Here is a 24711-nt window from a genome sequence, read left to right on the forward strand (position 1 = left end):
GGAATTCAGGTGAAGGTAACCTTCGATGTGCCAGTGAGGGCAATCTCCATTCGAGAGGTTCGAAGAGAAAGGAAAGATCAGAAAAGAAAGAGCCTTCCAAGAAAAAGCAAGGTGCCAACAAAGATCAAACACCAGGTACTTCTTCCAGGCTAGAGGATAGAACAGTTCGAGTGGAAGAGTCCATGGAATCGATGGTACAGAATGACAGACAGGAGGAAGGACAGGCACAGCATGTTTCATCCGATGGATCTCTCCAAGACTATGATTTAGATAATGATAATGAAGTAACATCTCCTCCCAGACAAGAAGAAATAGTACATAAAGAGATTCAAGTTCAAGAGACAAGATCAAATATCCCAGATTGGTTGAAGGAAAGATTGACTAAGGTGATCGTAATTGAGGACGAGGACAGTGCAATTGATTTAGAGAGCCTCGTAGGACGTTCACATATGACAGCAGAGAAGAAGAAGGCTACAAAGATGTCCAAGATGATTCGAGATGAGACTGGATCTAGAAAATTGCAGATAGCTACACCGGCAACAGACAAATATGAGGGTGAGATCCTAGCAGAGGACTATCATATACAGACTATTGAGTTAGGACCTTCCACAGCAGAGCAGACTTTAGATGATGCCACCGACACATTTGAGGCATTGAAGGACAAGCTTAGAGAAGAAGTGGAAAAGAATAGAAAGCTTGAGAGAGAGGTCGGTGCATGGAGGACGTATTTCAGTCACATCAATGAACCTTTGGGACGTCAGGATCCAGTCAGATCACCATTGCAGGCATTGCCCCTTCAATCAATCAATGAAGCAGAAAGATTCAGGAACCTGGTCCAGCGTACATGTGGTTGGATGGATAGATCTCACACGGTGGCCATTGAGTTTGTTACAAGGATGTCGAAGATCACCCACCAGGCTATCCAAGTTCTTGAGATTATTCACAGATTGATGGCAACAGTAGCTGCATTTGCCCATACCAAGGACGTTGTCATCCCTGTCTTGAAAGTTATAAGACACACATCCAGAAGAATTTTAGCACAAGAGAAGATCTTAGAAGGTGATTCTCACAGTTTGTTTCAGTGGTCAACCTTACTCCATATAAAGAGTGTTCTCTTTGAGGACATCAGTGTTAGATGTGGTCAAGTTGAGGAGGTGATCAATCCGATCCAGGACAGAGTATTTGAGGTACTTCGTACCATTCTTGGCAGAAGGATCGAGGTCGAGACAGATGTGGATTTACAAGAATTTGAGGATAGAATCAAGATCATCTTTCGCAAGGACGCAGATGTTACAGATGAGCAGTATGATCAGATGTATGCCACCATGCTCCTGATTGATAGAACAAAGGAACTTGAACCTACTTGGGACACAGCTCTTCTAGATGCATTTGATCAGGTTATCCACTTAGAAGAGAGTATCAAGAATCTTCCCGAGATTCCAAGCACAGAAATCGAAGGAATCGTGACAAAATTCATTGCATATGCTAAGAAAGAGAATTGGAGAGGGAATAAGATTCTAGATGAAAGGTTGTTACAGATGACATGACATCTTATTTCTCATTGGTTGATACCTCCTAGATTTTTGTGCCAAATTTAATATTTGGCTATGTATTTAATGTTGTTCAGTAAAAAGGAGGTCATTTGTAACAAACCCTAATTAGGGTTTAGGTGTCATGATCTTGTCCATTGATTTACTTTCAATCTGGACCTTTCATTGTAACTGGGGAAGCTATTTATACCCCCATTTTCCATTTCATTTGGTAATATAGAAAAATAGTGAATAGTGTGAGAGATAATAGTTGATGTAATAGAGAGATTAGAGTTAGAAGCAATTTTTATTTTGTAGCAAGATTGAGTCTTGAAGAGAGAAATTCAAGCAATTGTTGTATATGATGACTTGGAAATCAATAAAATATTGAAGTTATGGTGTTTTGTTGCAAGTTTCTTGAGTTATCTTCATGGTTGTTGGATGTACTTGAATCACGCTCAATCGAAGTAGTTTGTTAATTTGAAAGACTAAGTGTGAGATTTGATATTTGGTAGGATTCGCAATCCAAACCACTAGCTTCTTGCTGATTGTAGGAACGCCTTGTGTGGTCGACTGGAAAACATTTTGAGTCCTTAACCTTCAAGCATTTTCGTATCTAGGATATGTACCTTCGTAGTAGTGTCCTTGGTCTTTGATGCATTGAATACCATTATTACCTTAGAAGATCGCACTAATTTCAATTGAGTTGTTATCTTATGGCAAAATTGAAGTTGGTTGAATCTTGCCAAATCTCATTCATGCTAAGTCGTTCATAGGGTTAGGCTAGATTAGACTTCCTTAAACCCTGTCCTTTTTCCATTTTTTGAAAGTTCCTTTAGTTTAGTAAAATCTTCGAGCTTTTGAATCCGTAAGACGCCTTGAAGGAAACAGCAAATCACATCATACCACTAAAAAGCTTGTCCACACGTGGAGACCCCACTAAAAGAACCTTGGAGTCCATCTAACTGATCCTTTTTGCAGATCTTCAGCAGTTAGAGACTATTTTCTCAAGAGAGGATAAGATGCCTGTCGGTATTTTATTCTGTGTATGATTGTGTACAAAATACACGTCAACAGGTTGCCAAGGAGAATATAAATTAGAATTTTAAATGTCCTGATTTCTACTGTATGGCAGACTAAGGAATGCTCCATTGTATGGCTTTCAGGTAAGTAATATATTCAATTTTATAATCATCCAGTTATTCTCACTCATACCATACGGCCTTTTCCAAAATGAATAAAATATTCAATTGTATGACATACTATGGCCTTAAACAAATATAATATTTTATTGCATACCATACAAACAATTAATTCAAACCCCATCATAGGTAGGGTAAAATAAATCTAGTAGAAACTTTTGAAAGAAGTTCTCTGCAGACCACTATACAACCAATAAACAAGGAAAATACCAAGATATTTTTAAGTGTTGTCTCTTCCTCCACGATATGGCCATATTTTTAAGTAGCATATAAACAATGAAAATGAATTATTAACCGTCATAGGAACTCCTTGTCATGTTCTTGCTATTTTGCAATTTCCATTTGTTCTCTTATTCTCCACAGTCTTCAATTTCTGCCATATACACTTAATTGGATTTGCTTTAAACTGTATGGGTTTGCATTATTTGTTTCTCAAGTTAAACTGTGACTAGATTGAACTTTGATCAGTATATTAGGAGAAGAAAGTTCAAATGTGACGGCAATGATAATAATGGCAAGTATGCATTTTTTCCAAAGTTTTGTATAACATATTAAAGAAAGAAAAGTCTCCAACATCTGACATACACTATTTTTGGAGTATTTAGAGATTGGGAGAGAGTTTTATCAAATCATTACTAAGCTATTCAATTTTACAGTTGTTGAGTCCATCTTGGTACATTTGCACTAAATCTATTCCAATACTTTGTATAAAATTCTAGTGGTATACCATCAGTGCTGGGGGTTTTGTTATTTTTCATGTATTTCAAGACTATACCAAAAGCATCTAAACACACTGCCCCACAGAAATCTCTTTCTCATAGTCTAGCAGTTTCTCAAGAATCACTGTCTTCATTATCTTTTTGGTGTCACAACCAGCAATACAGTGAGTAGAAAAAAGACCTGTAGGATATGAGCTTGAAAGATGGCTTTGATTTGAGGATTTTCAAGGGCTAAACTTCTTTTTTGATTTCTACTTTTTCTTTGCAGTACCGAGATGAAAGTTAAGAGGGTGTGCCTCCATCCTTCATTCAATTCCTTCGAGCACTATTCGTGGATTCTCTAGCCATGTAATATTGGAGCTGCATAAGTTGATTTCTAAATCAGCCATTTTATGTTCTATACCAGATGTTGCAAGATCCCACTTAGAAACTGACCCAAACTTTCAACCCAATGATAGCAAAAGCCCAAAAATATTCAGCTTATTAACACTAAAAGTATTCAGCATCTCTCAGCAAATACACGGCAGGATCATTTACACAGAAAGAATGGCAACATTAATATCAGAAGTATGAAAAATAGGGAGAATGCAGCAGTAAAATCTGTCAATTCAAATTAAACTCCAACCTCTAGAAATCTTATCTCTGAAAGAGACTTCATAAAATCTTCAAATCTCGATCGTTGAACTCCAGATGTGATGTCTGAATAACCCCACTAATCACCAGCTAGGGAGGAATCTCTTACCCCCAAAACTGGCCTTCCCAAGATGGTTTGCATCCTCCAAGAGGCTGAGATGGAACAAGTTCTAATCTCCAGAACCATGAAGGTTTCAATCCAAGAGAAAGAATAAACTCAACATGCCACAAATGAGCTTCTCACTGTTTTTTTATAACCTTCTGAATAAGTCTTCGAATTAGCCTCTTCAACTTCCCTTTCTCTTCATATTTCTCTTTATTTTAATTTTAAACTTTTAACTTGGGAAATAATAAAGTGGCCCTCATTGACATAACAAATGGTCACTTAAAACTTAGGAGTTAATGACCTTATTAAATAATTAAAACATAATTAAATTATTTAATTATATTTCTTTGCCAAATAAAAGGGGACATTACAGATGTGGGAATAGAAAATAAGGCATGGATATAAAATAAAGCATAAGGAATCAACAGAGAGATTTGCTGACTGGATTAGGTTATTGTTGTGACCATTTCACACATCGCCCCATTAAAATGGGGACCCCCTCTTTTTGTTCGTTTTTGCTCGCCTTTCGCTTTGCTTTTTTAGGGTTTTGGTAGTATGTTAGTTGTCTGGATTAGGGTCAAGCCTTAGGGTTTCCGTTACTGCGTTTTCAGGCCAGTATTCAGTCAATCTTGAGAGCTTTTTGAGCTTCCTCTCGTAGGATGCAATTTTGAATAAAGTGAATTCGACAGAGGTTAAGTGAGTTGGTCTAGTTTCAATTGGAATTTTGAATGAAAGTCTAAATTTGTCTAAGTGTTGAATGATGAGATTTTTGATTTTTGTCCGATTGAGTAATTTTGACCAAATTTTGAGAATTTTGATATTTGATCCCGGGCATTGGAAATGACTTATTTTTGCCTTGTGAAGTGATTAAAATCCCAAAATCTTGATATTTTGGCCTGTAGGAGCAAAATCGCTCCTGTCCCTCAGTGAAGGACCGAAGCTCGTTTCTCAAAATTTTACTGTCTCTGCAGGATCAAGACAAATTTCGAATTGGAAGTGATAAAGGGAAGCATGATCTTTCCGTTGAATATAATTCGAAGAATTTCACAAGCATGGAAATGTGCCAGGAGCAAAAATCTCTCCTGTCCCTCAGTGAAGGACCGAAGCTCAAAATCAAACTTTGCCTTGTCCTTGCAGGATTTGAACAATTTGACGATTTGAGGAGAACCAAGGAAGTGCACTTCATCAGTTGAATATAATTTGAAAGCACAAACATGAGGAAAACATGACTTTGAAGCAAAATCGCTCCTGTCCCTCAGTCAGGGACCAGGGCGAAATTCAGTGGTAGCTCCCGTCCCTCTCCTAGGGACCAGAGCGAAATTCCTCATGAGGCATGTTTTGGGCAAAGATCAAGTGAACATTAAGTTTGAGGCAAGAAAGGAGGGTGAAATGAATCCGTTGAAGACAAATTGAAGATTACAAGACATCAACAGGAGACTCAAATTGGCCTAGGCGCTCCTGTCCCTCAGTCAGGGACCAGAGCGATTTTTGCCTTAGGTCAATTTCTCGCCAAGTTTGAATGAACTCCAGGCCAAAGATGAAGGAAAGGGGGTACTACGAGTCCATTGAAGATAAATTTGGAAGTTAGCAAAGTGTGATTGAGCCTAGAACATCAAGTTCGCTCCTGTCCCTCAGCCAGGGACCAGGGCAAAATAGTAGTTATCTTGCTTTCTACCCAAGTCCAAGTCACTCCAAGTCAAGGTGTAAGGTGGTAAGGACATTTTGAGGTGTCTTGATGAAGAAAGAAGTATCAAAGGTCGCAAAGATGAAGGATTTGCACCAAATGCTCAAATTCGCTCCTGTCCCTCAATCAGGGACCAGGGTGATATTCATTATATTGGCCTTTTCCTTCAAAATTCACGCCAAGTCAAGGACGTACAAGGTTGCACAGGGTTTAAGGTGTCTTGAGAAGATGATATGAGAATAAGTTAAACGTCAAAGGGTGATCAAATTGAACCAAGAAGCTAAGTTCACTCCTGTCCTTCAGGCAAGGACCAGGGCGATTTTCATTAAACCACTTATTTTCCTTCAAAATCATGACAAAGCCAGGGTACACAAGGTCGAAGATATCGTTTGGAAGGCGATGAACAAGAAACAAAGGTTACAAAACGACAAATTTAGGCTAAGATACAAGGTTCGCTCCTGTCCCTCGCCAAGGGACCAGGGCGATAATCCTCCAAACATCGAATATGCTTTGTTAACGACAAGTAGAATATGCATGAAGTGAAAGGGTAACATCATTGCTTGCTACATGATGAAGATTGACAATCAAAGAAGCTAGGATCAAGGAGAAAACATAAGGTTCGCTCCTGTCCCTCACCAAGGGACCAGGGCGATATTAGTCACAAAAGGCACTCATCCACAAAATCAAGTTAATCAAGTTTGAAATTCCCAGCAAACATGCCAGTTTAAACGTGAAGATGGAGGTTTTGAAAGTCAAAGGCAAAAGAATCAAGACTAAAAGGATAGTTCGCTCCTGTCCCTTAGTCAGGGACCAGGGCGATAATGGTTTGTGCCCTTACCTCTTCCAAATTTGGCGCTAACAAACATTTTTTTTGAATTTTATTAAATGCTAGAAAAATCGATAAATTGGAATATTCAATTGATAGCATTTAAAAAAATAACGCAAAGCATTTAATTAATTAATTTTTGTCTATTTAAAAAATCGAATTTATTAAAAAGCGAAGGCATTAATTAATTAATTATTAATTTAATTAAAAACCGAATTGGAGCGCTTGGATTTAAATTCCTACAAAGTCGGCCTTTGGTTTTATTTAAAATTGTTTTAAAATTGCCTTATTTTGCAAAGTCGGCCTTGAGGTAGTTGTAAGGGTAAGCGCCTATAAAGGGAGGTGTTTATTTCATTTTCAAATTATCATTTTATCATCTTTCATATGCGATTTTGGAGAAGACAAAGTGGTGCAAATTTCCATTCCAAGCAAGGTGCGAATATTATCCAAAGGAGTGTGAACTTGAGATTAGAGTTGAGCGAACTTGCCAAAGCTACTTCAAAGACTCAAGGGTGGCGAAATTGCTAAAAGGATCGTTCATTTAAAGAGAGATCACGTTAAAAGCCATCAAGCATCGATTTTTGCCTAGGCAATTCTCTTTATTTTGCATTTTTGAGTTAACTCTCAAGTAAGGTATGGCGATGTGACTCCCTTGTTTTAATTTTAAAATTTTGATCGTCATAGCCTTAAAATTGTGAATTTTGAAATTTTGAATTCCAATAGCTCAATTGTTTTTTAGGAAATGATAACTCAAGGACTTATCATGAGGTTTCCTAAAATTAATCTAATCTATGTTATATATTGCAAAATCTAGTTACTTATTATGAAATGTTGTGTAGGTATGGCGACCCTGAAGGCGGGAGCATCCACCAGCCGTCCAGCTCTCATGAAGGAAGATCAAAAGACTGAAGAAGTGGAGACCAAGATCGTGTCGAAGTGGAGCAACATTGGAGATACCAATTTGGGCAACTTCAGCACGAAGAAGTTTCGAGAGGTCCCCTACATTGGCAAGCCATCACCTGTCGCTCGAAGGATAATTGAAAGTGGCATCATTAAGGCGGCCGGTTTCCCTCCAGCAGTACAGTGTCATGAGTTGATGATCGAGTGTGCTCATCATTATGATCCTTAGTCCAGAACGATCGTGTCCAATGAGGGAAACACTTTAGCTTATCTTTCAGAAGAAGCTATAAGTGAGGCTTTCCATCTTCCAGAACACAGAGATATGGTCTACAAGAGCATAGAAGGAGCCAGATCAATGTACGAAGATGATCCAGATGCTTGCCTAAGCATCATCAACAAGAACTGGTTACTCAAGAGTCGTCCCCGCCTGAGCAAGATCCTGAACACACCACATAGGATTGATTTCCAGGAGGAGTACAGAGATTTGATTACAATGCTCAACCGAGTTACAGGAGCCCCTCAGGCCTTCTACTTTGAGAAGTGGATGTTCTACTTCATCCAGGTGATAGTTCAGGGAAAAGGAACGATTCATTGGGCTAGGATGATTAGCCATTGCTTGGACGTACAGTTGAGGAGACTCAAGGCTACCAAGTCCTTCCACATGAGTTCATACGTCATATATGCCTTGATCAGGAGCTTTGAGTACGCAGGACTACCTCACAGAGGAGTGATTGGAAGAGGACCCGGCGAGGTCAGAGTTTGTGATTCCTATGTCCACTTGCATCATCTGCCAGGAAGCAACTACAAGTTAGTTAATGATACCTTCACGATGAACATCACAAGGACGTTGCAAGGTGGGATTCACAACAGATTATCTCAGGATGCACAGGAACTAGTGAAGAGGTACGGTGCTTGGTTTATCCAATTTTTGAAGTTTACTTATATCAGAGTTCATGGATGTCCTTCACCTCCATACATGTTGCCGAGATATCCGACAGACAGAATTGTGTTACTTGAAGTAACAAGACAGTTGGTAGCATATGCGAAGGCATTCAGACATAGACACGGAAATGGAATTCCGGTACCTATCATTTTGGGCAATTCAGTTGAGGTATGTCCTAATGCTTTAGCCATGGATGACGCAGAGAAGGAGTTAGCTTTGTATTCTTTTTCATTCTTTGCTTTGAGAGAAAGCTTTGATCCACATGGATATATAGAGGAGACAGTCGGTAGGAAGTTTAAGCATGAGTTTCAGATAGAAGATTTTATGATGAATCTCTTAGACGATCTTGAAGTGAAAAGAAAGATGCATTCTAGATTGCCTTTGGATTTCATCAGGAAATGCAAGATTTACAGAGTGGCCGACCAAGCTCAGGACAGTGGCAGACATCTCCAGTCATCCTATGATCGAGAAAGAAAAATCAATAAGGTTAGATTGGAATGAGCCTGAGGTCGTGGATCTAGATGCTTTGATGGCTCCAGTCTTGTCTTGTACTCACAGATGGGTCGATGTGCAGCATCAGAAGTTGAGAGAGCAAGGCATAGCTATGACTTTCACTTTGGAAGAGAAGCCAGCCGAAGGTGGAGCTAGTGTAAGCGAAGGCAATCCTAATCCCAGAAATACAAGTGAAGGCAACCTTCGAAGTGCAAGTGAAGGCAATCTCCATCCAAGAGGTTCGAAGAGGAAAGAGAGCCCTGAAAAGAGAGAATCTTCCAAGAAGCAGCAAGGGGCCAACCGAGATCGTTCATCCGGCACATCTTCTTGACCAGAGAAAAGGACACTTGAAGTGGAAGAATCTATGGAGTCGATGGTACAGAATGATAGGCAGGAAGAAGGACAGGCACCGCAAGGGTCACCAGATGGATCTCTCCAAGATTATGAGCTACATGAAGATAGAGAAGATAATGAAATAACATCTCCTCCCAGAGAAGAAGAAACATTGCATAAGGAGATACAGGTTAAAGAGACAAGATCGGCCATCCCAGATTGGTTGAAGGAAAGATTAACTAAGGTGATCGTGATTGAGGAAGAAGATAATGTAATTGATTTGGAGAGCCTTGTTGGACGTTCTCAGGAAGTGATAGAAAAGAGGAAGGCTACCAAAATGTCCAAGATGATTAGAGATGAGACTGGATCCAGAAAATTACAGATAGCTACACCGGCAGTGGACAAGTATGAAGGGGAGATTCTAGCAGAGGAATATGATATAGAGACATTTGAGCTAGGTCCATCCACAGCCGAACAGACAATGGATGATGCCACCGACTCATTTGAAGCCTTGAAAGACAAGCTTAGAGAGGAAATGGAGAAGAATAGAAAGCTTGAGAGAGAGGTCGGTGCATGGAGAACATATTTCAGCCATCTTAATGAGCCTTTAGGACGTCAGGATCCAGCAAGATCACCCGTACAGGCACTTCCCCTTCAATCAATTAATGAGGCAGAGAGATTCAGGAGTATGGTCCAGCGTATGAGTACTTGGATGGACAAATCTCATACAGTTGCCATAGAATTTGCGACAAGGATGATGAAGACTATTCATAGAGCTATCCAGATCCTTGAGATCATCCACAACTTGATGATAACGGTAGCCGCTTTTGCTCATACCAAAGATGTTATCATTCCTGTCTTGAAAGTAATCAGGCAAACATCAAGAAAGGTCTTAGCGCAGGAAAAGATCATGGATGGAGGACCTCACAGTTTGCTTCAGTGGTCAACCTTACTCCAGATGAAGAGTGTTCTCTTTGAGGACATCAGTACTAGATGTAGCCATGTTGAGGAGGTGATCAACCCGATCCAGGATAGAGTATTTGAGGTACTTCGTACCATTCTTGGCAGTAGGATCGAAGTTGAGACAGATGTGGATTTGCAGGAATTGGAGGATAGAATCAAGGTCATCTTTTGCAAGGACACTAATATCACAGATGAGCAACAGGACTAGATGTTTGCTACCATGCTCCTGATTGAAAAGACTAAGGAACTTGAACCTGGATGGGACGCTGCTCTTCTAGAGGCATTTGATCAGGTCATCCACTTGGAAGAAAGAATGAAGAATCTTCCCGAGATTCCAATTGCTGAGATCGAAGGAATCGTGTCAAGATTCATTGCATATGCTAAAAAGGAGCATTGGAAAGGGAATAAGATTCTAGATGAGAGGTTGTTATAGATGACATGGCACCTTAATTGTCATTGGTCTATGTCTCCTAGGTTTTTGTGCCAAATTTAATATTTGGCTATGCATTTAATATTGTTCAGTAAAAAGGAGGCTATTTGTAACAAACCCTAATTAGGGTTTAGGTGTCATGATCTTGACCGTTGATCTGCTTTTGATCTGGACCATTCATTGTAATTGAGGATGCTATTTATACCCTCATTTCATTTCATTTTGTCATTAGATTATTATCAGAGAGAGTTAGAAATCATTAGAGAGATTAGAGTTTAGAAGCAATTTAACTTTTGTAGCAAGATTGAGCTTTGAAGAAAGAATTCAAACAATTGTTGTATATGATGGCTTTGAGATCAATGAAATATTGAAGTTATGGTGTTTTGTTGCAATTCTCTTGGTTATCTTCATGGTTGTTCAATTTTCTTGAATCATTCTCAGTCAAAGTAGTGTGTTAATTCGAAGGACAAAGTGTTGGACTTGATCTTTGGTAGGATTCGCTTTCCAAACCACTAGCTTCTTGCTGATTGTAGGAACGCCTTGCGTGGTCGACTGGAGAATACTTGAATCACTTAACCTTCAATCGTTGTTGTATCTTGGATATGTACCTTCGTGGTAGTGTCTTTGATCTTTGATGTATTGAAAATCATTTGTTACCTTAGAAGATCGCATCAATTTCAATTGAGTTGTTAGCTTATGGCAAAATTGAAGTTGGTAGAATCTCACCAAGCCTTGTCCACATTAAGTCATTCTTAGGGTTAGACTAGATTAGACCTCTTGCAAACCCTATCCTTTTGTTATTTTTTGAAGAAGCTTGTTTAGTTCAGCAAAATCTTCGGCAACGTAAGGCCCCTTGATGACACAGCAATCACAACGACCACTGGTGCTTATCCACACGTAGAGACCCTACTTACAAGAACATTGGAGTCATCCTAACTGATCCTTCTTGCGAATCTTCAGCAGTTAGCGACTTTATTCAAGAGAAGATAAGATGCCTTTGGGTATTTTATTCTGTGTATGATTGTGTACAAAATACACGTCAACAGGTATGTGGTCAGGTGCAGGCATAACAGTAATTAGAGCAGTGGAGATGAGTCTATCAAAAGCTAATCAAAAGTATTGAGTACTAATGTAATAAGTTTTCTTAGTTTTCTGGTTAATTTTATCCAAATGCCTTTATAGGCCTTTTTTTGTAAGCCAAGATCTTCAAGTCATGCCTTTTCTCTATATCGTATAATCATCATCTTAAACATGTTTAGGCTGTTCTTACTATTACTATAGATCCATTGTAATTTATTTCTTTTTGCATCTTATATGAATTTAAATTCAATGCAATCTTTTGATTTTATATATTTAAATTTTATCCAAATTATTATTTAGTGTAAAAGGTTTGTATTCTGATCATAGCATGATGCACAATACCTAAAATACTATACTATTATGGATCCATTTTTACAGGTTGATGGAGGAACCAATCCAGAAAATCTAGCTTTGCAAAATATTCAAGCTCGTGTGCGAATGGTCATAGCCTTTCTATTTGCATCTCTTATGCCATGGGTGCAAAGCAAATCTGGCTTTTTTCTTGTACTAGGGAGTTCAAATGTCGATGAAGGCCTTCGTGGATACTTAACAAAGGTAAACCTCAGATAAGATGTCTATTTAATCTTGCATCCTAAAATTGTTGGATTTTGTAAATTAAAAAATTATCAATTTTTGTAACCTCTCCACAACTAACAAAATTCCCTGCTAAATATTGTGAAGGCATAAAGAGACAGAACTTGATGTCTGAATGCAATATTTTCTTTAAAAATATTAACTTCTCAATGTGGTTCTTGGTGCAGTATGATTGCAGCTCTGCTGATATAAATCCAATAGGAAGTGTAAGCAAGCAAGATTTGAGAATGTTTTTACGCTGGGCTGCAGTTAATCTTGGGTACCTCTCCCTAGCAGAAATTGAAGCTGCACCACCAACTGCAGAACTTGAGCCTATACGTTCAAACTACTCACAGGTTCTCTCTCTCTCGCATATGTGCTTTTACATGTGGAAGGATTGACACAGTTTTCTCCTGCTTGATTGCCTATTTGTAAGCGCACGTGTTGATGTACATAGACATTAATATTAACTCGTTTCATTTCTCTAATAACTTTTTTTTTCAGTTGGATGAAGCAGACATGGGTATGACTTATGAGGAGCTATCTATGTATGGACGGCTTCGGAAAATTTTTCGTTGCGGTCCAGTATCAATGTTCCAGGTTGGCCTTCCAGTGTTGCCCATATGTTTTAATGTTCTTACTGTGTATGTTGAAATAACAGCAGACACTAGAGGATGCTTTCTTTGTTCTCCACAATATCTAAACCATCACAGATGTTTTTGTAAGCTCTTTAGTTCTATATAGACTTCTAGAGAGCATAAAATAACAGAAATTCATTCTGCATCTTCAGCAAATATCATGGTTTACAGAAATGAGTGCATTCCCAAAGTAGAACTGGAGTGATAGTTACTATTGAACAAGACACCATAGAGATATGTGCAGCTGATACATACTATAAATTTTACCATATTCTAGTATGACTTTAAAATTGTGCCAGGGTTGATAAAAATCATATAGCAGATTATGTATTGGTAGCAAGTCATACTTAAACCCTTCTTTGAGGACTCTACTAGTCCAGTCTTCTACTCTTGTTTGTCAAAACATGAAAAGAGACCAGGTTAGGGATAACAACACCTTAGAGAAAACTGTGTGGAGATCCTGAGCAGTTGTTGGCTTTCTAATATTCTTTGAGCTGACCTTAGAAATTATTATAGGTTCACCTCAAATGAATCCAGCATCCTGGTTTGCCAGGCATGATTCAAGGATAAGCATATTTTATGGTCACTTGGAGCCACGGCAGCTATTGAGTATGAGAGATATGTTATATTTTAAAAAAACTTAGTGCAGGGAATACTCAAAGATGGAAAATTCAAAATCTGATTGGAGAGGAATCGTCAGATCTCTCAAGATGTGCTGTTGGGGGTCCACCACTTGTGGTAGAAAATTCTCCACTTTTTGGGAGAAACTGTTTTGGCAAAATGTTACTTGATGGAGGTTGTGGATCCTGGCGATGTTATTTGTTACAACCGTCTCCATCTTCCTCTCGACAAGGCCAGCTCATGAGAAATAGATGAAGACACCCTCTTCGGAAGATAAATAGGGTGGGGCGGTGGAGCCCTCCTCCGCAGGGCATTCTCAAAATCAACACGGGTGGGTCTTCGTGGGGAAATCCTAGTCCTGTTGGAATTGGTGGAGTTGGTAGAGATAGCTTGGGATTGTTTAATTGTTTTTTTTGTTCATAAAGGTCATCATACTAATAATTTGATGGAGGCTCTTGCAATTTTATACGTTGTGGAGCATGCTTGTGCTCTTGGATGGAGTAGGCTCATTTGTCAATCAAATTCGTAGGTGGTGGTGCATTTGTTGACTTGGCAACATTCTACAGATGTTAGTTGGCAGTTAGTTTTGGTTGTTAACCAGATTCTTAATTTGTGTGCGTCCTTGGATTTTGTTACTTTTACACATATCCCTCGCGAGTGGAAGGGGATAGCGGATTGTCTAGCCAAATGTGCTTCTGATCAAATGCTAAATTGGAATATTGTGGATAAGGGTCAATTACCCCTGGGTTTGTCGCAACAGTTAGATCACTTAGTGGAACTTGATAGGGCTGTTTGATGCCCCTGCTTTGTATTTCTTCTAGTTTGAACAAATTTTAACTCCGCTTTTATTTTCATATACTATTTGTGTTACATATATAGCATATAATTTATCAACACATATTCTCACTATGGAATAACCCTGTTCATCTCAATCAATTGTTAAAATTCAGTACATGTAGAGATCATAAGTCTTACTATTATTTTCTCTTCTAATTAGTAACTCTTCAGTATTTGATTAGTTAAAAACTACTGTAAAAAAACTTGCAAATATCCATGCAAAAATTAAAAAAATGTGGTTCTTATTTGATGAGCACAGTGAATCAGTATAAGATAAACTTTTATTTTTTTAAAATCCAACAACCATGAAAATAGCAATCACATAAGATCTACCAACTAAGAGACACAAGATTTATGTGGAAACCCTTTCGGGAGAAAACCACAAAGAAATTACTGCTTGGATTTATATCCAAATCTGGTCAACAATGAAATTCTCTTTACAAATCATCATAGGCACCAACCCATTGAAGACACTAATCCTTACTACTAAGTACCAACATAGCAAGAGACACCAATCTCTTCTATTAGGAGGCACCAACCTCCAAATGAAGAAAACTTTCATCTTTGTGATTATTGCTTCTTCAAAGCATGATAATCATCCAAATCTCCTTCATAAAATCTGCTTAGAAGTCTGCTTGTAAAACTGCTTATAAATCTGCTATAAATGTCCTTGAAAATCTTCTATAAATCTCCTTGAAAGTTTGCTATAATTCTAAAAGATATTTATTTAATTGCTTGCCTTGTTTACCTTGAGCTCGTCTTGCATTTATGCCATCTTCATGCCTCTTCACCCAAGAGAGATGATCCTACCAAGGAGGTCGACAACATATGAGAATAAATAATTTATTTTATTTCCCCAAAGGGGGTGATCACTCTAAGGGGGTTGGTTCATTCCTTTTAGGCCCCAAATGATATCAAATTAAACTTTCCATGAAGAAGGTCGTCCAACTTATTGTATTTAAATTGATTTCCAAATAATTTCACGAGGGTAGGCCATCTTTAATCAAATTAATTCCACTGCTGCTAGGTAATATCTGCCACCTATTGTGACGTTTTCACACATCGCCCCACTCCAAATGGGGACACCCTACTTTTTAGGTCCTCTTGGTCTTTTGGTTGTGTTTCTCTGGGTCTTTTTGCAGCAATCCCTTCGGTCTCCTCCATTTGCAAGTGTTTTGGGATGAATTTGTTCAAGTTTGCAAGCTGTTTGAGCAAATTTGGCTAAGTTTGAAACCTGGTTTGTCTATTTTAGGGTTTTGCTCTTTGTTAATTTTAGATCAGATTGATAGCAATAACAAAAAATCAACACAATAAACACTCAGAACACAATAGTACCCTGGGAAAACCTCCCTCTTGGAGGTGAATAACCCAGCAACAAGATCTCAGTTTATATTAGACAATATTAGTGTGTCTCTTTACAACTTTGCTTCGACACTTGGAGCAACATATAAATCAGAACAACAGAATGAAGATTCCAAACTAGGGCACACGGAATAGCTTGATAAACTTATCTACAATATCAAGATTTGCTATTTGCTGTCATGCAGATCATTTGCAGAGCATAGGAGTGAATTCGCTGACTGTGAATGTGATTCGCTGCCCCTGAGACAATTCGCTGTTACTAGGAATGAATCGCTACCTCAAGAAGATAGTTCACTGCTCTTGGAAGGATGATTCGCTGCTGGAGAACTTCGCTGATCTTAGGCAGAGATAATTCGCTTGACTGAATGTGTGTAATCAAAATTGTGTTTGATGCTTGCATAAACTCTGATTATGTATGTAACTTAGCCGCCTTAAACACCTTAGTTTGGCTTCACAAATAACAATAACATGATCTTATTTTGGCGCCCAAATATAGGGTCGGACCAATTACATTACAAGTTACATTGCTTGATATAGGGTCAGCCCTATTCACATGTTTCATTGCCCATTATGGGGCCAACTCAATTTACAAGTTACACTTTAATTTTGTATATCAATGTGACTAAGGCCGATAGGCCGATTAGTCACCCATAGGCTAGGTCGGCCCTAGAAAGAATCCGACCTAGCTACAAACATCAACACTCCCTCTTAGCTAGGGAGGAGTCCTCCTCAATATCCGAGTCACCGAGTGACAATCACCATGGCTACTCCCAGAGGGCGGGTCCATCATGGCTACTCCCATGTATGAAAAAAAGAAATAAACACAAGTGCTCATCACGAAATCGTGATGTTGTCATCTCAACATGACGTTCACTATAGCTACTTGCATAGGGTGAATAAACACAAGTGCTAGGTCATTGAATTTGTCCTATGACATCCACCATGGGTACTCCCAGAGGGTGGATCCACCATACCTACTTGCAGAGGGTGGAACAAGGGCTTTCACCTCAAACTTCTCTCGCAAAGAAGAATGCATTAACAAGGGCTTTGTTGTGACCATTTCACACATCGCCCTATTAAAATGGGGACCCCCTCTTTTTGCTCGTTTTGCCTGTTCTTCGCTTTGCTTTTTAGGGTTTTGGTGTAGTGTGTTAGTTGTCTGGGCTAGGGTCAAGCCTTAGGGTTTCCGTTACTGTGTTTTTGGGCCAGAGTCCAGTCCATCTTGAGAGTTTTTTTGAGCTTCCTCCCGTAGGATGCAGTTTTGAAATGAAGTGAATTCGCCAGAGGTCAAGAAAATTAGTCTAGTTTCAGTTGGAATTTCGAGCGTAACTCCATTTTTTTTGCCTAAGTGTTGATGATGAGATTTTGATTTTTGTCCGATTGAGTAATTTTGACCAAATTTTGAGAATTTTGGTAATTGATTCTGGGCATTGGAAATGACTTGTTTTTGCCTTGTGAAGTGATTGAAGTCCTGAAATCTTGATATTTTGACCTGTGGAAGCAAAATCGCTCCTGTCCCTCACTGAAGGACCGGAGCTTGTTTCTCAAAATTTTACTGTCCTTGCAGGATCAAGATGAATTTTTGATTGGAAGTGATAAAGGGAGGCATGTTCTTTCCGTTGAATATAATTTGAAGAATTTCGCAAACATGGAAATGTGCCAGGAGCAAAAATCGCTCCTGTCCCTCACTGAAGGACCGAAGCTTAAAATCCAACATTACCTTGTCCTTGCAGGATTTGAACGATTTGACGATTTGAGGAGAACCAAGGAAGTGCATTTTATCAGTTGAATATAATTTGAAAGCGCAAACATGAGGAAAACTTGGCCTAGAAACTAAATCGCTCCTGTCCCTCAGTGAAGGACCAGGGCGAACTTAATGGTAGCTCCCGTCCCTCTCCCAGGGACCAGAGCGAATTTCCTCATAGGGGAAAATTTGGGCGAAGATTAAGTAAGTTTTGAGTTTGAAGCAAGCAAGGAAGGTGTAACGAACCTGTTGAAGACAAATTGAAGATTGCAAGACACCAAAAGGAGGCTCATATTTGCCTAGGCGCTCCTGTCCCTCTCCCAGGGACCAGAGCGATTTCTCCCTTAGGCCAATTTCTCACCAAGTTAGAACGAACTCCAGGCCAAGGATGAATGAAAGGGTGCACAACAAGTCCGTTGAAGATATTTTTGGATATTGGCAAAGTGTGATTGAGCTTGCAAATGAAAATTCGCTCCTGTCCCTCAGCCAGGGACCAGGGCGAAATGTTAGTTATCTTGCCTTCCACTCAAGTTCAAGTCACTCCAAGACAAAGTACAAGGTGGCAATGACGTTTGAGGTGTCTCGACGAAGAATAAAGTTGCAAATACCGCCAAAGATGAAGGATCTATACTATATGCCCTAGTTCGCTCCTGTCCCTCAGTCAGGGACCAGAGCGAAATCTCTATAAAGGCTTAAGTTTTGGATGTTGATCACGTTTCAAGTGTTCAAGAAGGACCAAAGGACATCGTTTTATATTGTGAAGGCAATTGCAAGTTGATAAGAACAAAGATGAGCCCAAGACACCAAAGATCGCTCCTGTCCTTCAGGCAAGGACCAGGGCGATATTCACAAAATCACTCATTTTCTTCCAAGGATCACATCAAAACAAAGTTGCATAAGGTTGAAAATGTCATTTGGAAGGCGACAAACAAGAAGCTAAGGTTAGGAGACGATGAATTTTGGCTAGAACACAAGGATCGCTCCTGTCCCTCACCAAGGGACCAGGGCGAAAATCCTTCAAACATCAAATATGCCTTGTTAAGGACGAATAAAGTAAGCGTGGAATGGAGGGATGACGTTGTTGCTTGCCTCATGATGAAGATTGGTGATCAAAGAAACAAGGATCAAGGAAAATACAAGTTCGCTCCTGTCCCTCACCAAGGGACCAGGGCGATAATGGTCACAAGGGGCATTCATCTACGAAATCAAGTCAATCAAGCTCGAGATTCCTAACAAAAATGCCAGTTTCAACGTATAGATGATGGTTTTAAACGTAAAAGGCGAGAGATTCAAGACTAAAGTGCTAATTCGCTCCTGTCCCTCTCCCAGGGACCAGAGCGATATGGTTTGTACCCTTACCTCTCCAAATTTTGGCGCTAACACATTTTTTGAATTTTATTAAATGCTAAAAAATCGATAAAATTTGAATATTTAATTAATAGCATTTAAAAATTGCGCATGGATATTTAATTAATTATTTTTTGCCTTTAAAAAAAAAAATCGAATTAATTAATTACGAAGGCATTAATTAATTAATTAATTAATTAAAAAGGGGTGAGCGCTTGGGTTTTATTCTCAATTATTTACAAAGTCGGCCTTAATTTTTAAATTAAAATTTGTTTTTAAATCGCTTTATTTACAAAGTCGGCCTATGGGGATTAATGAGGTAAGCGCCTATAAAGGAAGGTGAAAATTTCATTTTCAAATCATCATTCAAACTTCCTTTGTATGCGATTTTGGAGAGTAAAGGAGAAGTGCGAATTTCATAAAGGAGAAGTGCCAAACATCATCAAAGGGGAGTGCGAACTTAGTTTCAAGTGAGGCGAACTTGCTATCATCACGTCAAAGACCCCCCCAAAGGTGGCGAAGGTGCTAAGGAGGACGTTCGCTTGAGGGAATCACGTTGAAAGCTTCAAATTTTGATTTTTGCCTAGGCGAATTTCCTTGTTTTGCATCTTAGAGTTAGATCTCAAGAGAGGTATGGTGATATGATTCCTTGTTTTAATTTTGGATTTTGATCGTCATAGCCTTAAATTTTGAATTTTGAAATTTTGAATTGCAATGGCTCAATCATTTTTTAGGAAATGATAACTCAAAGACTTATCATGAAGTTTCCTAAAATTAATCTTTAATCTAATCTATGTTATACATTGCAAAATCTATTACTTATTATGAAATGTTGTGTAGGTGATACAATGGCGACCCCGAAGGCGGGAGCATCCACCAGTCGTCCAGCTCTCATGAAAGAAGATCAGAAGAACGAAGAACTGGAGACCAAGATCGTGTCTAAATGGAGCAACATTGGAGATACCAACTTGGGCAACTTCAGTACGAAGAAGTTTCGAGAAGTCCCTTACATTGGCAAGCCATCACCTGTCGCCAGGAGGATAATTGAGAGTGGCATCATTAAGGCGGCCGGCTTCCCTCCAGCAGTTCAGTGCCATGAGTTGATGATCGAGTGTGCTCGTCATTATGATCCACAGTCCAGAACGATCGTGTCTAAGGAAGGAAACACTTTAGCTTATCTTTCATAGGAAGCTCTAAGTGAGGCTTTCCATCTTCCAGAGCACAGAGATATGGTCTACAAAAGCATAGAAGGAGCCAGGTCAATGTACGAAGATGATCCAGATGCTTGCCTAAGCATCATCAACAAGAACTGGTTACTCAAGAGTCGTCCTCGCCTGAGCAAGATCCCGAACACACCACATAGGATCGATTTCCAGGAGGAGTACAGAGATTTGATTACAATGCTCAACCGAGTCACAGGTGCCCCTCAGGCCTTCTACTTTGAGAAGTGGATGTTCTACTTCATCCAGGTGATAGTTCAGGGAAAAGGAACAATCCATTGGGCTAGAATGATTAGCCATTGCTTAGATGTACAGTTGAGGAGACTCAAGGCTACCAAGTCCTTCCACATGAGTTCATACGTCATATATGCCTTGATCAGGAGCTTTGAGTATGCAGGACTACCTCACAGAGGAGTGATTGGGAGAGGACCCGGCGAGGTCAGAGTTTGTGATTCCTATGTCCATTTGCATCATCCGCCAGGAAGCAACTACAAGTTAGTTAATGATACCTTCACGATGAACATCACAAGGACGTTGCAAGGCAGGATTCACAATAGATTATCTCAGGATGCACAGGAGCTAGTGAAGAGGTACGATGCTTGGTTTATCCAATTTCCGAAATTTACTTATATTAGAGTTCATGGATGTCCTTCACCTCCATACATGTTGCCGAGATATCCGACAGACAGAATAGTGTTACTTGAGGTAACAAGACAGTTGGCAGCATATGCGAAGGCATTCAGACACAGACATGGAAATGGAGTTCCTGTACCTATCATCTTAGGCAATTCAGTTGAGGTATGTCCTAATGCTTTAGCCATGGATGACGCAGAGAAGGAGTTAGCTTTGTATTCTTTTTCATTCTTTGCTTTGAGAGAAAGCTTTGATCCACATGGATATATAGAGGAGACAGTCGGTAGGAAATTTAAGCATGAGTTTCAGATAGAAGATTTTATGATGAATCTCTTAGACGATCTTGAAGTGAAAAGAAAGATGCATTCTAGATTGCCTTTGGATTTCATCAGGAAATGCAAGATTTACAGAGTGGCCGACCAAGCTCACGACAGTGGCAGACAGCTCCAATCATCCTATGATCGAGAAAGCAAAACAATGAGGTTAGATTGGAATGAGCCCGCGGTTGTGGATCTAGATGCTTTGATGGCTCCAGTCTTGTCTTGTACTCGCAGATGGGTTGATGTGCAGCATCAGAAGTTGAGAGAGCAAGGCATAGCTATGACTTTCACTTTGGAAGAGAAACCAACTGAAGGTGGAGCTAGTGTAAGCGAAGGCAATCCTAATCCCAGAAATACAAGTGAAGGCAACCTTCGAAGTGCAAGTGAAGGCAATCTCCATCCAAGAGGCTCGAAGAGGAAAGAGAGACCTGAAAAGAGAGAATCTTCCAAGAAGAAGCAAGGGGCCAACCGAGATCGCTCATCCGGCACATCTTCTCGACAAGAGAAGAGGACACTCGAAGTAGAAGAGTCTATGGAGTCAATGGTACAGAATGATAAAGAAGGACAGGCACCTCAAAGGTCACCAAGTGGATCTCTCCAAGATTATGAGCTACATGAAGACAAGAACAATGACAAGGTAACATCTCCTCCCAGAGAAGAAGAAACATTGCATTAAGGAGATACAGGTTAAAGAGACAAGATCTGCCATCCCAGATTGGTTGAAGGAAAGATTAACTAAGGTGATCGTGATTGAGGACGAAGACAATGTAATTGATTTGGAGAGCCTTGTCGGACATTCCCAGGAAGTGACAGAAAAGAGGAAGGCTACCAAGATGTCCAAGATGATTAGAGATGAGACTGGATCCAGAAAATTGCAGATAGCTACACCGGCAGTGGACAAGTATGAAGGTGAGATCCTAGCAGAGGAATATGATATAGAGACATTTGAGCTAGGTCCATCCACAGCCGAACAGACGATGGATGATGCCACCGATTCATTTGAGGCCTTGAAAGACAAGCTTAGAGAAGAAATGGAGAAGAATAGAAAGCTTGAGAGAGAGGTCGGTGCATGGAGAACATATTTCAGCCATCTCAATCAGCCTTTAGGACGTCAGGATCCAGCAAGATCTCCTGTGCAGGCACTTCCCCTTCAATCAATTGGTGAGGCAGAGAGATTCAGGAGTATGGTCCAGCTTATGAGCACTTGGATTGACAAATCTCATACAGTTGCCGTAGAATTTGCGACAAGGATGATGAAGACCATTCATAGGGCTATCCAGGTTCTTGAGATCATCCACAACTTGATGATAACGGTAGCCGCTTTTGCTCATACCAAAGATGTTATCATTCCTGTCTTGCAAGTAATCAGACAAACATCAAGGAAGGTCTTAGCGCAGGAAAAGATCATGGATGGAGGACCTCACAGTTTACTTCAGTGGTCAACCTTACTCCAGATGAAAGAAGTTCTCTTCGAGGACATCAGTACTAGATGTAGCCATATTGAGGAGGTTATCCACCCGATCCAGGACAGAGTATTTGAGGTACTGCGTACCATTCTTGGCAGGAGGATCGAAGTTGAGACAGATGTGGATTTGCAGGAATTGGAGGATAGAATTAAGGTTATCTTTTGCAAGGATGCTAATGTTATCACAGATGAGCAACAGGACCAGATGTTTGCTACCATGCTCCTGATTGAGAAGACTAAGGAACTTGAACCTGAATGGGACGCTGCTCTTCTCAAGGCATTTGATCAGGTCATCCACTTGGAGGAAAGAATGAAGAATCTTCCCGAGATTCCAATTGCTGAAATCGAAGGAATCGTATCAAGATTCATTGCATATGCTAAAAAGGAGCATTGGAAAGGGAATAAGATTCTAGATGAGAGGTTGTTATAGATGATGTGGCACCTTAATTGTCATTGGTCTATGTCTCCTAGGTTTTTGTGCCAAATTTAATATTTGGCTATGCATTTAATATTGTTCAGTAAAAAGGAGGCTATTTGTAACAAACCCTAATTAGGGTTTAGGTGTCATAATCTTGGCCGTTGATCTGCTTTTTGATCTGGACCGTTCATTGTGATTGAGGATGCTATATATACCCTCATTTCATTTCATTTTGTAATTAGAAACTAGAAAAATTAGAGATTAAGGAGAAATTAGAGAGATTAAAGTTTAGAAGTAATTTATTTTTTGTAGCAAGATTGAGCTTTGAGAAAGGAATTCAAGCAATTGTTGTACATGATGGCTTTGAGATCAATGAAATATTGAAGTTATGGTGTTTTGTTGCAATTCTCTTGGTTATCTTCATGGTTGTTCATTTTTCTTGAATCATTCTCAATCAAAGTAGTGTGTTAATTCGAAGGACAAAGTGTTGGACTTGATCTTTGGTAGGATTCGCTTTCCAAACCACTAGCTTTTTGCTGATTGTAGGATCGCCTTGCGTGGTCGACTGGAGATACTAGAATTACTTAAACCTTCAATCGTTGTTGTATTTTGGATATGTACCTTCGTGGTAGTGTCTTTGATCTTTGATGTATTGAAAAATCATTTGTTACCTTAGAAGATCGCATCAATTTCAATTGAGTTGTTTTATGGCAATATTGAAGTTGGTAGAATCTCACCAAGCCTTGTCCACATTAAGTCATTCTTAGGGTTAGACTAGATTAGACCTCTTGCAAACCCTACTCTTTTGGCATTTTTTTTTGAAAAGCTTGTTTATTTTAAAAAAAAATCTTTGGCAACGTAAGGCCCCTTGATGACACAGCAATCACAACGACTACTGGTGCTTATCCACACGTAGAGACCCTACTAAAAAGAACATTGGAGTCATCCTAACTGATCCTTCTTGCGATATCTTCAGCAGTTAGCGACTTTATTCAAGAGAGGATAAGATGCCTTTGGGTATTTTATTCTGTGTATGATTGTGTACAAAATACACGTCAACAGGCTTGCACCTCAAACTTCTCTCGCAGAGAAGAATGCATTAAAGTACATCTCAAGAAATCACTGATGTTGAGGCTCCCTTTCAGCTAGGGCTTCATTCTCCACAACTCCAAGCCTTTCTCGAAAGTACACAAACTTTACTCGGGCAAGAGGCTTGGTGAGAATATCAACCGTCTGATCATCATTGCTGATGTACCTCAATTGGATCGTATTCCATTGCACCATATCTATAACATAGTGATACTTGATCTCCACATGCTTTGATCTGTCATGAAACATTGGATTGACAGAAAGCTTCACACTACTTTGGTTATCACAATGAATAACTGTAGGCTCGAATGATTGTCCAAACAATCCTGCAAGAAGCTTCCGAAGCCACATTGCTTCGTGAGTTGCCACACATGCTGCAATGTATTCTGCCTCTGCGGTGCTCAGTGCTATTGAAAACTACTTCCTGCTACACTAGGAAATCATAGCAGATCCCAAACTGAAACAACAACCAGAGGTGCTCTTCCAATCAGTAACACTCCCTGCCCAATCAGAATTAGAATAGCCTTCTAGATTTAGGTCCACACTGGAAGCATATTTTGAGCCATATCCAACTATGCCACGCAAGTATCTCAAGATGTGCTTG

At 39.6% G+C, this 24711-nt stretch overlaps 1 protein-coding gene across 2 annotated transcripts in view; it reads left to right on the plus strand.

Annotated features, from left to right (window-relative positions):
* The window catches only part of LOC131063290 (glutamine-dependent NAD(+) synthetase), a 154721-nt gene that overhangs the window by 117818 nt on the left and 12192 nt on the right, over positions 1-24711 (plus strand). For both annotated transcript variants that reach the window (XM_057997074.2, XM_057997075.2), the window contains exons 10-12: positions 12219-12395; positions 12602-12769; positions 12918-13013. In XM_057997074.2, the coding sequence (XP_057853057.2) occupies positions 12219-12395; positions 12602-12769; positions 12918-13013 (441 nt within the window). The remainder of the gene's footprint in view (positions 1-12218; positions 12396-12601; positions 12770-12917; positions 13014-24711) is intronic.

Source organism: Cryptomeria japonica, chromosome 2 (assembly GCF_030272615.1).
Source record: "Cryptomeria japonica chromosome 2, Sugi_1.0, whole genome shotgun sequence".
Classification (NCBI taxonomy): domain Eukaryota; kingdom Viridiplantae; phylum Streptophyta; class Pinopsida; order Cupressales; family Cupressaceae; genus Cryptomeria; species Cryptomeria japonica.